A 16,258-nucleotide genomic window follows, 5' to 3' on the forward strand; every position below is an offset into this window, starting at 1 on the left:
TCTCTATTTGAAAATATTCAAATAATGAAAATAATAATTAAAAAAAAAAAAAAAAAACAGTTAATTGATAATGAAATTGTCTTGATGGAAATAAATTAGTTTTGCGTAATTGTTTGGATGATTCAATTTAATTAACAAATTCCCGCAAAATGAATTTTAGTTTATTTTTTAAATTCAGATTGATGGAACATTATTGCATTATAAATAAATAATTGTTGTGAAAATTCAACGATTCTATATTAGTTTGATATTTGTCTCTCTCTCTCTCTTTCTCTTTATATATAAATTGAGAATAAAGAATTTTATATTTGTTTACTCAAAATCATCGAGATTGTTTAAAATAATCCACCAATTTTTTTAATAAAAATAAAAATTTTAAATTATTTTTTAAAATAAGAGCAAAATTTTTAATATATTTGAAATATTTTATAAATGGCAATATAAAAATTATTTTGATAATTAAAAAATTATAATTATTCCTATTATTATTTACTTTTATTAAACATATTAATAACTGATTATTAAAATTAGAATCAATTGTTATACTTTTGTTTCTAATAGTTAGTGACGTAAATTTTGTCATCACATTTAATTAATTAATAATTATTTGAAATTAAATGTAGTTAATTATGTGGAACGAAGTTTAATTAAATTTACAAGAATTTTACATATATAATTATGAATATTAATTAAATAGTATGAATAAATAAATTAAATTGAATTGAATTGTAAATATATTACAGTGTAAATTTAATTGTAAAACATATATATATATAAGACATTATATATAAATCAAAAATTTTGCAGTATATCATTATACGCGTTTTGAAATTATATATTGTATAATATATATAGAATTGCAAACTGGAGTATGTTACGAGCCATTAGGATAATTCTCCCTTACAATGGAGCCACCTACGCAAAATATGTATACAAATATTCATGTATCAAGTTCCTATTTGGTAAGGAATTTCATATATGAAAACCGCCACATATACAGAATCACCTAACTCACTGCGTCAAGTTGCGACGTTGCGTTGCTTTTCATGAATAAAATGCCGTGTAATTTATAAACCAATGGTAAATATTAATTTTGCGATGATAAATTTTTTTTAATTAATCATTTTTTTTTTTTTTTATTGAGGGGGAAATTTTTTTTTTTTTATTCCCGATTATCGCGTCGACATCTTCTAAAGGGACACCAGCACTATATAACTAATATTCTCAGAAATATTTATCTCTATTAATTAAATGACAATTTTCTGGAAAAATTTTCTCATTATATAGCGCGAACATTTAATAGGTAACGCGCATATTTTCAACAACGACAAAAAATCTTACATTCTTTTGAAAAATTACACAAAAAATAATAATTAAAAATTCTAATTGATATTTTTCTTGAAATTTTATATATATATATTAAAAACTAAAGTAGGGAAATTATAATTAAAATAAATTTTCTTCATAAAATATTACAAAAATTAACTGTTTAAATTTCCACCATTTTTTTTTTTTTGAGAATTAAAAAATTAAGGAATTTTTTTTAAAACCCTTTTATAATAAGGAAATGATAAAAAAAAGCAATTTATTTTTTAAGGATAAAGTATACTATTTTCCGCGATAATTTTTCATGTTATATAATTTTCCTCGCGCATGTGTATTATTCCTATATATATATTCGGTGGTTCCAATATGAACGTCGTTCTATTATACTTTCCCTTCATTATTTACATTTTTTTTTTTTTTTTTTTTCATTCGCGTTTATATTATACGTCCAATAACCAGTTTTCACTACCTACTCTACTTTATCGAGATTGTTTTAATTAATTTTAATTATTTTCGTAAACAAATCAACACTTTAATTAGGTCCTATATATTTATAACTACATAAGCGAAACTTGAAAATATTTCACATTAGTTTTTTTTTTTTTTTTCATAACTATGATTGATATATTTAAATAACAAAAAAATTATTATTTTAGATAGAATAAAAATTTATAAATTATAATTAAAAACGAAAATTTAAATAGAAAATTATGGAATATTTTTTGAAAATTTTTTTCGATTCAATTTCTTGGGATATATTTTTGAAAACATAATATTATTACAGAAATGGTAGATTAAATTTGGTAATATTTCCGCAATTTTAGAAAATTATTAATTATTGAAATGTTCTGCAAGTTTATTTGAAATATTTCAAATGAAAAAAAAAAAAGTTTCACATTTTTAACTGAAAAGTGCATTTTATATTTTTTTACATGGCAAAAAAAGTCCATTTTTATGCTAATTTAACCAATTTTCATATAATGAGAATGTTATACTTTTTTTTGTAAAAATATTTTTTAAAAAAATTAATAAAGGACCTACTGTCAAACATCTATTTCTAAGAAAAATATATGTTTTATTGAACCAACAATCATTTTCTGAGAAAATTTATATTATTTATTTGTTGCAAAATAAATATTTATTTCATATTTAGAAAATATTTATTTAAAATTTTTTTTTAAATTTATTTACACGAAATAAATGGACTATAGTTACCACTTAAATAAAATATACATTTATTTAACTCAAAGTTGGTTCAAAGAAAAATAATTCTTTGGATTATTAAATAAAATTTTTTTTCACAACATATTTATAAAAAATTATCATGCCTTTGGCGGAAATGCAATAGATTTATATATTTTTTTAAGTAAACTATTTTTTTTTTTTTTTTAATTTTATATAATTTATTTTAGATTAATTTTTTAATAATAACAGAGGACTCTATTTTTTCCGAGATAATTGGCAGAAGGTCCGGATAAAATAATTCTCAATGTATGATGGTTATATATAACAATTAATTGTTATCGAAGGTGTGAATATATAATAAATAAAGCCGAATGAACGACATGAAATGACCTCTTATGATAGGAGACATGAAAGCCCGATGAGACCGCACTTAACAAACAGCGGAGAACGAAGAGAAAGCCTCAAGTACTCTAAATCATGCAAATTATCCGGAATCAAGTGTCCTAGGCCAGATAAGCGCATTGTATTACCGAATCGATAGAGCGCGACCGACCGCGTGTGTTGTCAATAGCGATTCGTATAAAACGATCCCAAGTATTAAATGACTTAGAAACTATATACATATATATTTTTTAAATATATATATATTTTTTTTATTTAACTTTCTATTTATTTATTTATATATTTATTTATAGAAATAGTCCATGAAAAATATATATAAATTAATTTTCTTTGCTCATAATTTCATCAATAAAAAAGAAAACACTATTTCGATAGTTTTGACAGCATTGAAATCTCTCTCTCTCTATATATATATATATATATATATATAATGGCACAAAATATATATAATATGACAAAAGGGACTACTTGATTAATTGATGTCTCCTGCCAATAACTGATCCATAAATTCTGTACCAAGTTATTGCCCCTTTCATATAAGATTTATCTCCCGTGAACGTAAAATTATTCTATTCAATTTACATTATTATAAATTATATATATACAGCAAAAATTTTTCATATAATTTTATAATATATTAAATAAAAATTTTGATAAAAAGAAAATTATTTATTTATTCTATATTAAATAAATAAATAAAAATTTCCTTACATAAAGAATTTTTATATATATGTTTCATTATACAATCAGAGAAAAGTTTTCTTCGATAGTAACAAAATTTTATTTGATTCAAATAAATATTTATTTACAAATATAAAACAAAATATAAATATATTAAATATATTAAATTATATTAAAACAAATATATTAAATTGAAATAAATATTAATTTATAAATAAAAAAAAAATGTGAAAATAAAACAAATATTTATACAAATGCAAATAAATAATTATTTGACATAAATAAACATTTGGCTTTATTTTAATAAATTTTTCAAATTGAAGAAAAAAATTTATTGAACTAAATAAAATTTTAATTAATTCAAATTTGGGTAACTGTACGATTTTATTATTGCTGAATCAAGAAAAAAAAATTGGTGTCAAATTTCATTTCCAAGTTTATATTTATAAAAACGTAGTTAAACATAAACTTTAATTAATAAAAAATTCAAAATCAGAGATGAAAATTTACTTTCCAATTGAGAGCGGATATTGACTTGGAATTTATAAATATCAACGATTGATAAATACTTGACATTAATAAATATTTTATAACACGATATATCTCTCACACATTATCTATTCTCGCAGAAAAAATATATAAAAAATATATAAGGATGATAACTTGGTATATATGGTTCATTTATTTGTAACTGACCCACATTTCTAATATATATAAAGGATAATTGTTTCTTTTTTTTTTACTTGCGAACGATTCGAATCGCTACTTGTCGCATTCGTCGTCTTTTAACTTTTCTATCGATTCGTAATTTCTTTTATTCAACTTAATCTTGATTGCGACGTTTTTCTTCGATACTGCCGCGCGCAATGTTTTTTACACAAGAGTCTTTGGAAAATTGAAATTATCCGATAGATTTAAGAAATTAATCAACAGTTAGAAACAATTTCATTTGATTTAAAAGAGAAAATTTCATTTAAATTCAGCATAAAAAATCGATTTAAAAAGAAAAGAAAAGTGAATTGAAAGAAATGTTTATTTAGATAAAATATATTTGGGTCAATCCATTATATTTCGAATGAAGTGGTCGCTGACTAATTTTTAAAAATTATAATACTTTGCAGGAATGATTTTGAAGTTATCAAGATCCCGAAATGAAAAGAATTTTAATAAAATTTTAATTATTTATTGCAAAATATGAATTTAAAGTATATGAGGTGCTGAAAACTGTCAATTTTTTAGCCATTAGAAAATATGCAAAAATACGTAGAATTTACCATAAAAATAAAAAATTTTTTTTGTAATTTACTAAGAATGAATAAATTTATCATTATCAATTGATGTAATTATTTAAATATGTGAAATAATATATAAAATATGATTTTCAAGTTCGCCTGTCAAATAACCTAAATTTGCAAATTTCATCTATTAAATGTGAGAAAGAGAAGTCATTAAATTGAAAAAAACCTTACCAAATATAAAGTACCTGTGACTAACTTTTAGTTTTTCTTAGCACTTTTTTCCTTTTTTCTTCATAAATGTGAAATAAAAAGCAATAAAAATTGGCACTTTGCTTATTTTCACTATTTTCAAATGTAAATAACTTTCTTGGAGAAAACTGAAAAATTACAAAACTTGGGCAATATCTAATTGATCACTAAATACACACACTGGAAAAAAATTCGCTTTGGTCCCGAAGATACTTTTTGAGATAATTAAGTTTAAATTTTTCACAATTTTTATGAGGTTAATGCATGTGATTTTTATAAAATTGAAGTTAGTTCAAAATATTTAACCAATAAAACCTAACTTCGTCCTTAAAAAACTACATGTATTAACCTGATAAAAATTGTGAAAAGTTTAAACTTAATTATCTCAAAAAGTATCTTCGGGACCAAAGCGAATTTTTTTCCAGTGTGTGTATTTAGTGATCAATTAGATATTGCCCAAGTTTTGTAATTTTTCAGTTTTCTCCAAGAAAGTTATTTACATTTGAAAATAGTGAAAATAAGCAAAGTGCCAATTTTTATTGCTTTTTATTTCACATTTATGAAGAAAAAAGGAAAAAAGTGCTAAGAAAAACTAAAAGTTAGTCACAGGTACTTTATATTTGGTAAGGTTTTTTTCAATTTAATGACTTCTCTTTCTCACATTTAATAGATGAAATTTGCAAATTTAGGTTATTTGACAGGCGAACTTGAAAATCATATTTTATATATTATTTCACATATTTAAATAATTACATCAATTGATAATGATAAATTTATTCATTCTTAGTAAATTACAAAAAAATTTTTTTATTTTTATGGTAAATTCTACGTATTTTTGCATATTTTCTAATGGCTAAAAAATTGACAGTTTTCAGCACCTCATATACTTTAAAGTCATATTTTGCAATAAATAATTAAAATTTTATTGAAATTCTTTTCATTTCGTGATCTTGATAACTTCAAAATCATTCCTGCAAAGTATTATAATTTTTAAAAATTAGTCAGCGACCACTTCAGTCGAAATATAATGGATTGACCCATTTTTTAAATTCATGTAAAAAAAATATTTAAAAAAAAAATGTAAAAGAAAAACCGCAGTATCGAAAGAAACTCGAAATTTAAAACTATTTTTTTTAAATTAAAACTATTTTTAAAACTTTGTGAAGGAGAATTCATATTTATGACCCTACATTTATATCATTCACTTTCTGTCTTATTTCTCTTGAATAAAAATTCACCTTTTTTTTTGAGACATTTGTCTATCTCAAAAACTTGCATGCCACATATACAGATATTTAAGAAAAAGAGAAAAAAAAGAGGATAAAACCTCCTTATCTGTCACAACGATAAAAGCTCTGAAAAAACAAAGTAAACTCTATTCAGAGTTCTCGGTGTGCACGCTTGCAATTAGGGGAAAACGAGTGAATCGTTCGGTAAACATACAAGAAACGTCGAACTAAAATAGTATAACTAGACAATTTTTCTAAACATATGCATCATTAAAAAAAAATATTTAAATACCATAGACTCTCGATAACTGACCTTTAATTTAATATTCAACAAAATTATTTCATATTAACTATTAAAAAAAAAAAAAATTATTATAAATTATCTTACGGTAACAATAAAATTATTATTATTAAGAATTAAAACAAATAATTTATTTATTAATTTAATTAAAATAAAAATAATTTAATTGTCATGAATAATATATCAAGAGAAATTTTTTATTCAAAACAAATATATAATATATTTGAATTAAATAAACGTATATTTGTCTCAGAACCAAATATTTGGCCATTTATTTGGCGTAAATAAAAATTGCATTTGGAATAAATAAAATTTTGGAACAAATAATATTTTTATTTACATTAAATAAAAATTTATTGAAAATAAATAAATATTTTGCCCTGAGACAAATATATAATTTCTCTTATAGTATATATATAATTGTGATGACAGGAAAATACATAAAGGAATGTTAAACTGACAATCAGATTATTAATATATACCCTTTCAGAGACAAATAAATATTTAGCAAAGAAATAAATATTTATTTGTTTGAAATAAATTTTATTTGGTTTAAAAAAGAAAATTTATTTTAAATAAAAAAAATTGCGTCAAATAAAATTTTATTTGTAATAAATACATTTTTTTAAAACAAATAAAATTTAAATCTATTTGAAAACCATTCATCTGGTTTGTTGTTGCTACAAATTTTTTTTGTTAGTTTAACGATTGGAAATTGTGATGACAATTTGAACCAAATTTTTTATTTCTATATTAACAATCCGATTATTAGATTTATTCCTTTTTTTTGTCCATGATAATATGAAAAAAAAATTTAATATAACTAATTAAAATAACTTTCTTTTTTTTCTCCCGACAAAATATTATAAAGAATTATATTGAACGTCGATTTATCGAGTTTCTACTGAGGCTACTGAATCCTGATTATAATAAAAGAAGAAGTATAAAGAGACACACAGCTCAACTATAGTTATTAAGTGCACTTTGCATTAAATATTTGTCTAGAAATTAGATTACTAAAAAAAATTTAGATTAAAAAAAAATGTAGTTAATATGTAAATAGAATGTATATTGAAAATATATTTGCATGCTTATATTATATCTGTATAAAGTACGTCTAAGTAGTTTGTTTGTTTATTTGTTTTATCACTATTTGCGTAAAATTTTCTGTAAAACGCATAAGTAAGTATGCTGTTTTCAATGAATTAAAAATTCAATTAGTCTATTTTATATTCTGTTTCTATGTATATCTATATATATTCGTTTGAGTGTTACGACCTATTTTCACACCTGTTTTTTTTTCTCTTTGTTGTTTCACCCTCTGTAAATGCGATGAATGCTAATTTGACTGGCCTTTTTTTTTCTTTTTTTTTTTTGTAATTAAACAATCATTCGAGTGTTGTCTGGGTACGAGTGAATCTGAAATGCGTGTTCTCCCATTTCAAATAAAAAATGATAATAGTAACTTTTTAATAATGACAAATTCAAGCCACAAGAACTCATGAAAATTTCCTACTAAATAGAGGACAAGAAATCTCGAGGCTTGAGTTTTATAATAATAATAAAAAAAAAAAAAAAAAAAAAAAAAAAAAAAGAAAAAGTAGAATAGAGTAATAGCGAGATTAGTAAATAAATGAAAGATTATTAAATGGAAAATGAAAATCGAGAATAATGTCGTGAAAAGAATAATATACAATGGCAATATATAATAATCTTTCATCTTTAGAATCATATATGTAAGAATTGTGTCATTTCAAAAACTAATCGCTCTTCATCTTTTCTCGGGGAATTTATCAACAATTCCTCGATTTAGGGACATATTTCAATTGCATCATGTTCATGGTGGCTAGCAGCGTTGTACTCACCGTTGTGGTGCTCAATTATCATCATCGAACTGCCGATATTCACGAGATGCCAAATTGGGTAAATATTTCTTTCCAGCTTCTCAAAGGACTTGAAGAAATCACTCCAGTTTTTCTGAAAATAATTTTTTTTTTTTTTTTTTTATTAATAACAATACAAAAAAAATTCTATTAAATTATTTTACATAAAAAAAACCAAAAATTCTCTCTCCTTCAGGAATTAGTAAAAAAAATAACTAATTATTAGTAGAAAAAAATTAACTAACAATTAGTTTCAGTGGAAAAATATTCAAAACTAATTGAACCTAGTTACCAGAAATTTTAGTTATATTAACACAATCGAAAAATGAATTTAACTAATAATTAATTATTTTTAACTAAAAGATTAGTAGAATTATTACTATTTAAATCAATAACTAACTTTTTACTATCAAATTAGTTATTTTTACTCTCTAAATTTGAATTAGTAAGAATTTTGACTAATTCTCACTTTTTGCTTTTGAATTAGTTAAATTATACTAATAAAAATTTTTTTTACTATTAATTAGTTAAATTTTTCTAAAAAATTCAGTTTTACTGAATAAAAATTTGACTAAATCAAAATTCTATTAAATAAAAATAAGTGAAAATTAATCGAAATTTTTGTTAAATAAAAATTTGCTTTTTTACAAAGTCAAAAATAAACCACAAAATATTTAACGTTACAAAAATTAATACAAATAAAAAAAGGTTTCTCTCATTGAAAAAAAAAGAAAAAAAAATAACAATTGAATTAAAATAAAAAACGTCAGTCAAGTTATTTTTATTTCACTTTTTTTTTGTTTCAAACCAATAAATTTATAAAAAAAATCCTCACTTTTTTTCTTTTGAATTAGTTAAATTTTACTGCTAATAAAAAATTTTCCTACTATTAATTAGTTAAATTTTTCTAAAAAATTCAGTTTTACTGAATAAAAATGTGACTAAATCAAAATTCTATTAAATAAAAATAAGAGAAAATTAATCCAAATTTTTTGCTAAATAAAAATTTGCTTTTTTACAAAGTCAAAAATAAACCACAAAATATTTAACGTTACAAAAATTTATACAAATAAAAAAAGGTTTCTCTCATTGAAAAAAAAGAAAAAAAATAATTAACAATTGAATTAAAACAAAAAACGACAGTCAAGTTATTTTCATTTCACTTTTTTTGTTTCAAACCAATAAATTTAAAAAAAAAAAAAAAGATGTGAATAATAAAATTCCTAGTATTTTGAATTCACGACGAGTTGAATCATAAAAGAAATAGCTATACAGTAATATCTAGCTAGTAGTAGTCCTCACATTTTAATGCCACTTGTAAGTCTTACATTTTGTCGAGAATAAAAAAAAAAAAAAATTTTCTTTTACACATTTTTTTTTTTTACAGATAAAGAGGGTATTTCTACAATGGTTGCCGTGGATTCTAAGAATGTCTCGACCGGGTAAACCCATTACGAGGAAGACCATTCTAATGAGCAATCGGATGAAGGAACTCGAACTTCAAGAAAGGAGTAGTAAAAGCCTATTGGCGAATGTCTTAGATATCGATGATGACTTTCGTCACGGCGGTGTCAACAGTGCAAATCAAACTACCGGTTACATACGGTTAATAATATTCTTCAAAAATTTATAATACGAAACAAACAATTTTTTTTTTCATTTATAATGACAATTTTCAATAAGGAAACAATTTTTTCTATCTCTCACAAAATTTTTTTAATTTACTTTATTATTATTATAATTATTATTATTATTATTATTATTGTTATTATTTTTATTATTATTATTATTATTATTATTATTATATATAATAATAATATTAGCAATACTAATAATAACAATAATAATATTAATAAAAAATATTAAATATAATAAAGTAAATAGACAAAAGAATAATTTCAAACAAATCTATATTTAATGGGAGGTGAATTAAATTTTATTGATCGCATATATTTATGAAGTGCATAATTTTCAATTGAATTAAAAGCATTTTAAATTTAAACTTATAAAATCAATCTACTGAGTGGCTTGTGCAATCGCACGAGTTCACAGTAGTATAACTTGAGTTTGGTCATCCAGATGCCACAAAGTGGCTTTTACTACTAAAAGGTTTTCTTGCTTATTGAAGAATTTCCCCCCCATGAAGAATAGAAGAATTAGCATTCTTTCAATAATTGACCAACAATTATTTATAATCGATTAAAAAAAAATCCAGAGCAAAAAAAAAAATGTTTTGTATTTTCATATTTATTTTTTTATTAATCATTAATTTAATTTTTTTTTCGAATTTTAATTAAAATTAAATTAAAAGAAAAAAAATATTAACTCAAAATACAAAAAAAGTAATAAAATTGCAAAAATAAAATTGTAAAATGAGAAACGAAAACAAAAAAAAAACGATGTTACTATATATATTGAAAGTGTGATAATTGGTATTCATTTGTCATTTATTTAAGTATAAAGTTAATTAAAATTTGTTTTTGTGAGAGATTCAACGTCAAGTAAAATTCAAAGAGAAAAACCTTTGACAACAACAGGTCGGTGTATGGAACACCGTTGACTGGTCGACCTGCCACCGTTGAGGAGACTTCAGCTTCGCTTCCCCTCAGCGGTACACAGAGGGAATTACAAACGATTCTCAAAGAACTTCAATTCATAACGGGACGAATGAAGAAAGCTGATGGAGAAGCCGAAGTCATTAGCGATTGGAAATTTGCGGCTATGGTCGTTGATAGGTACTTTATTTTTAAAACTTTTAATTACAAAAAAATAATTTAATTGGACAATAAATTCTTTTAATATAATCGGATTTGTTGCAAAAAAATTTTTCTTAAATCACTTCAATAATTTTTAATTTTTCATTAATAAAATAATAATTTATTTGTGCATAAAAAAAGTAATAAATAATATACTATAAGAATAAAATAAATAAATAATAATAAAAATAATATAAGTAATAAATAATAATAAAAAAAAAAATTATGGCAAATTCGAGGATTTACAGATAACTCTGTTAAATTTGCAAAAAGATCTATAAAATTTAGCAGTAAAGCTGTGTCTGTCTTTATACGTTTTAACTGATACTATCTGTAAGCCCTTTTTATCTTCCCTCCATGATAACCCAGAACTTTAAGAGATTGGTTAAACGAAAAAATAGAGGGGAAAAAAAAAGGAAAGAAGAAAAATTTTCTTGCGATATCACTTGAAAATTTAGGAAGAAAAAAAAAGATATATGTCACGATTCTTTTATATTTGGAAAAATCTATTCATAATATTCTCGTTTGAAAAAGCATTTGAAATTGAAAAATTCAGTTCAACTTTTCAGTCACATTGAAATCGCATTCAAATTTATTCTTTTAAGTTTCAATGACTTCCTGTCAGTTTTGAAAGTAAGTTTTTAAATTACATCTTCGAGGGTAATATAACCAGCAAGTTGGATTGTTGGACAAGTAAGATTTTTCTTTATTTGAGAGATCGTTGATTAAAGGGAATCATATATATATATATATACTGAAAACTATAGAGTTTTGTTTTCCAGTTTTTTGTACGCGATATATGCAAAAAAAGAGAAAAAATCAATTTTCCCTTTTCATCTTTATTTTTAGTGAAAAAAATGCAATAAAATAAAAAAAATAAAATAAATAAAACGAAATGAAATTTTTATAAATTATTTAAAATTATTAAAAATTATAATAAATTATAATAAATTATTATAAAATATAAATTATTATAAATAATTCTAAAAAAAAGTGTATAATTGAGTGTTGTGACAAATTTTTGAATATTTTTTTTTTCAAGGACTTGCTTGATCATCTTTACGTTGTTCACACTGATAGCGACGGTAGCCGTATTGCTTTCCGCGCCTCATATAATCGTCCAGTAATAGACTAGCGATAAGCCGTCGTGATCAAATTCGAAGAATAATCCTGCAGCTACGATTCCCTGGCATGAGGTGAGAATAAACTTATTTTTATCATTTTACAAGGATTTCAAAAATGACTCAGCAAATTTTAAAATCGAAAGAATTCTTCTTTATCTCATAATTCTGATTTTAAATTCAAATTTATTTTTTTTCCAATTGAATTTTTATACTATATTTCAAAAAGTAAAGTTACAAAAATTTATATTCTCAAAATTCAGATATTTTTTTTTATATAAAAATAATTTTTTACAAAAATAATTAAAGTTTGAAAATTATTTTCTTTTTATAGGTTTTTTTTTGTCCTCTATAAAAATAGTTTTGAAAAAGTAATCGCAAGTTTTATACAATGGAATAAAACAGTTTAGTCAGACGGTTGGCGCATTGTATAACAGTTCTTTTTAAGTTAAAGTGTGCTGGTCTGAAATATTATCAAATTTTGAAGTAATATTTAAAGTGCTCTGACAATCGTGAATTTTCAAGTAGATAAAAATTGTTTAGCCAGACATATGGCGCAGTGCGGTCGTATTTTTCTCGTTGAAACATGTATTTTGATTTCAGTACTATCAAAAAGTTGATGTAATATTTCAAGTTTCTCAAAAATTATAATAAAGTTTTGCGAATAAAAAAAAAAAGAATTCTGTACTTTTCATTCTGAATTTTTAAAAATAGAAAAAAGAATTTTATGTTTTGTCTGACTGAAACTGATTTTTACTACTTGTAAAAGAATTTAAACCATATTGTCTGACTAAAACGACATTTTTCTACTGATACTGGTACTAAGAATTGTAGACTCTTTGTCTGACTGTAATTCGTCTTTACTACTTTTTTAAAAATTAAAAAAAATTACGTCTGGCTATAAATGACAACCTGCATTAGAATCACTCGATTTTCAACAGTTTTGTCTGACTAAAACGAAAATTTACTACTAATTACAAAATAGCAAGAATTACAATTTATCTGACTAAAACTAAGTTCTTCTACTGATAAGGATAAAAAATTTAAGTCTGACTGAAATTTTCTTTTACTACTAACAGAAAATAAACCATTTTGTAAAGTCTGTCTAAAACCATCCGATTTTAAATAGCAAGAATATGAAAAAACATGTCTGACTAAAATCGTATTTTACTACTTATAGAAACTGAGGTTTTCTATTGATACCAAACATAAAAATTGAAGAGTCTGACTGAAATTTTCTTTTACTACTGATTTTAAATAGAATAAATTTGAAAGCATTTGTCTGACTAAAACGGTATTTTACTACTTAGAGAGTTATAAGAATCGTAACCTGTCTACCAGACTAAAATAATAAATTCAAATATTGTGTCTGACTAAAAATTACTATTACTACTGGCACCAATTGTAAGTCTGACTGAAAATGACTGTCACTACTTACATTTGAATTACTCAAATTTCAAGTTTTGTCTGACTAAAACGAAAAACTACTGATTCCAAGATAACAAAAATTAAAATTTGTCCGACTAAAACTGAGTTCTTCTACTGATAACTAACATAAAAATTAAGAGTCTGAAAACCCATTTTTACTACTGATAATAAATAATAAAATTTTTTACAGAAAAAAATTCTATCTCCTATTTAAGAATCTATTTTATTCTTACAGTCAGAAATATTAAAAAAAAGAATTACCTAAATTTAAAAGTATTCTTATACTCGTATTATATTCCATTACATCCTATTAAATATAAGGTAAATGTCCCAATTACCGTCACTTTTGCTTTAGTAATTGTCAAATAAGTAATTTCATAATTAAAAGTTATTGAAATAATAATTAATATAATAAATTATTTTACCATAAATTATTATAAAAAAATAATTATTTAAAATTAAAAAAAACAATCATTATTTTACATTTAAAATTAAATTATTAAATCCGTAAGTAAAATTTAATTTTAATCAAAACTAATTAATAAAAAGGAATGTAAAATAAAAAATTTTTATTTGTTTTTTTTTGAAATTACTTTTTTTTATAATTTTCAACCAAGGACAGTGACAATGACTGGGGCATTTACATTTTATTATATTCATAAGCTTAAAATATCGTTGTTTTTTTTCTGCCCTAAAGTATAATAACATTTTACGATAAATGGTGATTGATCTAAGATAAAATCTATTTGAACAGGTTTCGCAGAATGAATTCCTGATGTGTATGGAGCGTTGACGCCCCCTATGTATATGTATACATAACAGAGGGACTCAGATGCGAATGAGATTGACCTGGTGTCACATGCCAAGTGAAGTAGCGCGAAAGAGAGAGAGAGTGAGAGAGAGAAAGAGAGAGAGAGAGAGTGCTACAAGTAGTGACAACCCTTGTGGATCGATCGGCTGATCGGCAGGCCGATGGAGCCGCAACACTTCGCTTCTCCACCATCCTCGTGTTCGACCGACTTCAACCATTCGAATATAGTCAAAGATGTCCTCCGCCACGACTGCGCGCGAAACGACAACCGCCTCCGCTTATAATCCCACAGAAGTCGAAAGCAAAACGCCAGATTCTTCGATTCCGGTGCGTATATATATATGTATTTAGTATATATATATCAACAGCGCGCAATAAATATATAACGAATATGTTCAAACAGGTAGTAGGTCTTCTCCTCTATTTATGATAAGACAGAAAAAGACCAATTCTCTAAATTTTAATAAATTAAAATTCACCTAAAATAAATTTCCTTTTTTTTTTATTTCATTTTTTTTTTCATATTAAAAATTTTTTTTTTTCACTTATTGAAAAAAGTGAAAGACTTTATTCTATATCAATTTTCACTTATTCGGATTTAGAGATATTTCCCCCTTTCTGCAGATGGTATTAATAATATAATATAATATATATATATATACGTTGAAACAAATTTAAATGTCAGTGTTCCTTATATAATCGATTTTCTCTTCTCGAAGAAACAAACTCAATTAAGATTACAATCTTTCAAATTTCTCTAATTTATTTTTCAATTACATTCTTTGAAAAATAACTTCGATTTTCAAATTTTATTTTTATATTATCTAATGATAAATTCTTATCATTTAATATTAAATGAGAAATTCATTGTTCATCCAAAAAAGAAATTCCAATTATTTCAGTTGACATTGATCAATTATTTTTGATTCACATAAATTTTTTAATTCAAGAAAATTTAATTTAAACTAATAAAATTTTCATGCATCAAAAAAAATAATTAAATCAAATACGCACAATATGGGTTCTCTTGATTTAATACTTTTTCCATTGTATATTTTTTTAATTTTATTATATTAGAATAACAAAACTAGAATGAATAACAAAAAATATATTTGGTTCAAATAATTAATTTTCAAATAAATATTTATTTGGCAGCAAATAATTTGCTATAATAAATATTTATTTACAAATTTATAACAGTCAAGTGACGAATTATTTGAAACAAATAAATAAAAAAAAATAATTCAAAACAAAATTTGAAGATTTAAATTTGTTTCTTTCTCCACGAAAAATGGTTCGGGACCCACTTTTTTATTTTTAAAAAAAGTTATAAAAATTTTACTTTTATAGTGAGAAAAAAAAATCTATTACAATTTATTAATAAACAGTCGAGATTCTGACACGGCCTTCAAATAACTGCCATCTCTGTCTATAAAAAAAAAGATTCCTTTTCTGTCTACAGAAAGGGGTAAAAAAAAACCCTCTATTCTTATAAAAAAATATTGGAGGAAACTTAATAGGAAATTTTTTTTTGTGAAAATCGCAACAACCGATAAAATGAAAAAAAAGAACCGAAATCTGTACTTCTGGGATTCAGCGAATTACCATTTAACGCAGTTTTTAGATACGAAAATAATTGTTTGTATGA

The 16,258-nt window shown here is 23.3% G+C and overlaps 1 protein-coding gene and 1 long non-coding RNA gene across 5 annotated transcripts in view; one reads left to right on the forward strand and one right to left on the reverse strand.

The window, feature by feature from the left end:
* Positions 1-15,352, forward strand: part of LOC127280320 (neuronal acetylcholine receptor subunit alpha-7) — a 219,334-nt gene extending 203,982 nt beyond the window's left edge. For all 4 annotated transcript variants that reach the window (XM_051303252.1, XM_051303261.1, XM_051303236.1 and 1 more), the window contains 5 exons: positions 8,425-8,534; positions 9,882-10,099; positions 11,032-11,229; positions 12,293-12,446; positions 14,554-15,352. In XM_051303252.1, coding sequence (XP_051159209.1) covers positions 8,425-8,534; positions 9,882-10,099; positions 11,032-11,229; positions 12,293-12,377 — 611 coding nt within the window. In that variant the 3' untranslated portion in view covers positions 12,378-12,446; positions 14,554-15,352. The remainder of the gene's footprint in view (positions 1-8,424; positions 8,535-9,881; positions 10,100-11,031; positions 11,230-12,292; positions 12,447-14,553) is intronic.
* The window catches only part of LOC127280436 (uncharacterized), a 148,497-nt gene that overhangs the window by 122,516 nt on the left and 9,723 nt on the right, over positions 1-16,258 (reverse strand). The window contains exon 2 of the long non-coding RNA XR_007842835.1: positions 8,477-8,588. This is a non-coding gene — a long non-coding RNA (uncharacterized LOC127280436). The remainder of the gene's footprint in view (positions 1-8,476; positions 8,589-16,258) is intronic.

The sequence above is a fragment of the Leptopilina boulardi genome, unplaced genomic scaffold, assembly GCF_019393585.1.
Source record: "Leptopilina boulardi isolate dan_hultmark-lab unplaced genomic scaffold, ZJU_Lbou_2.1 LbouV2_112, whole genome shotgun sequence".
NCBI lineage: Eukaryota > Metazoa > Arthropoda > Insecta > Hymenoptera > Figitidae > Leptopilina > Leptopilina boulardi.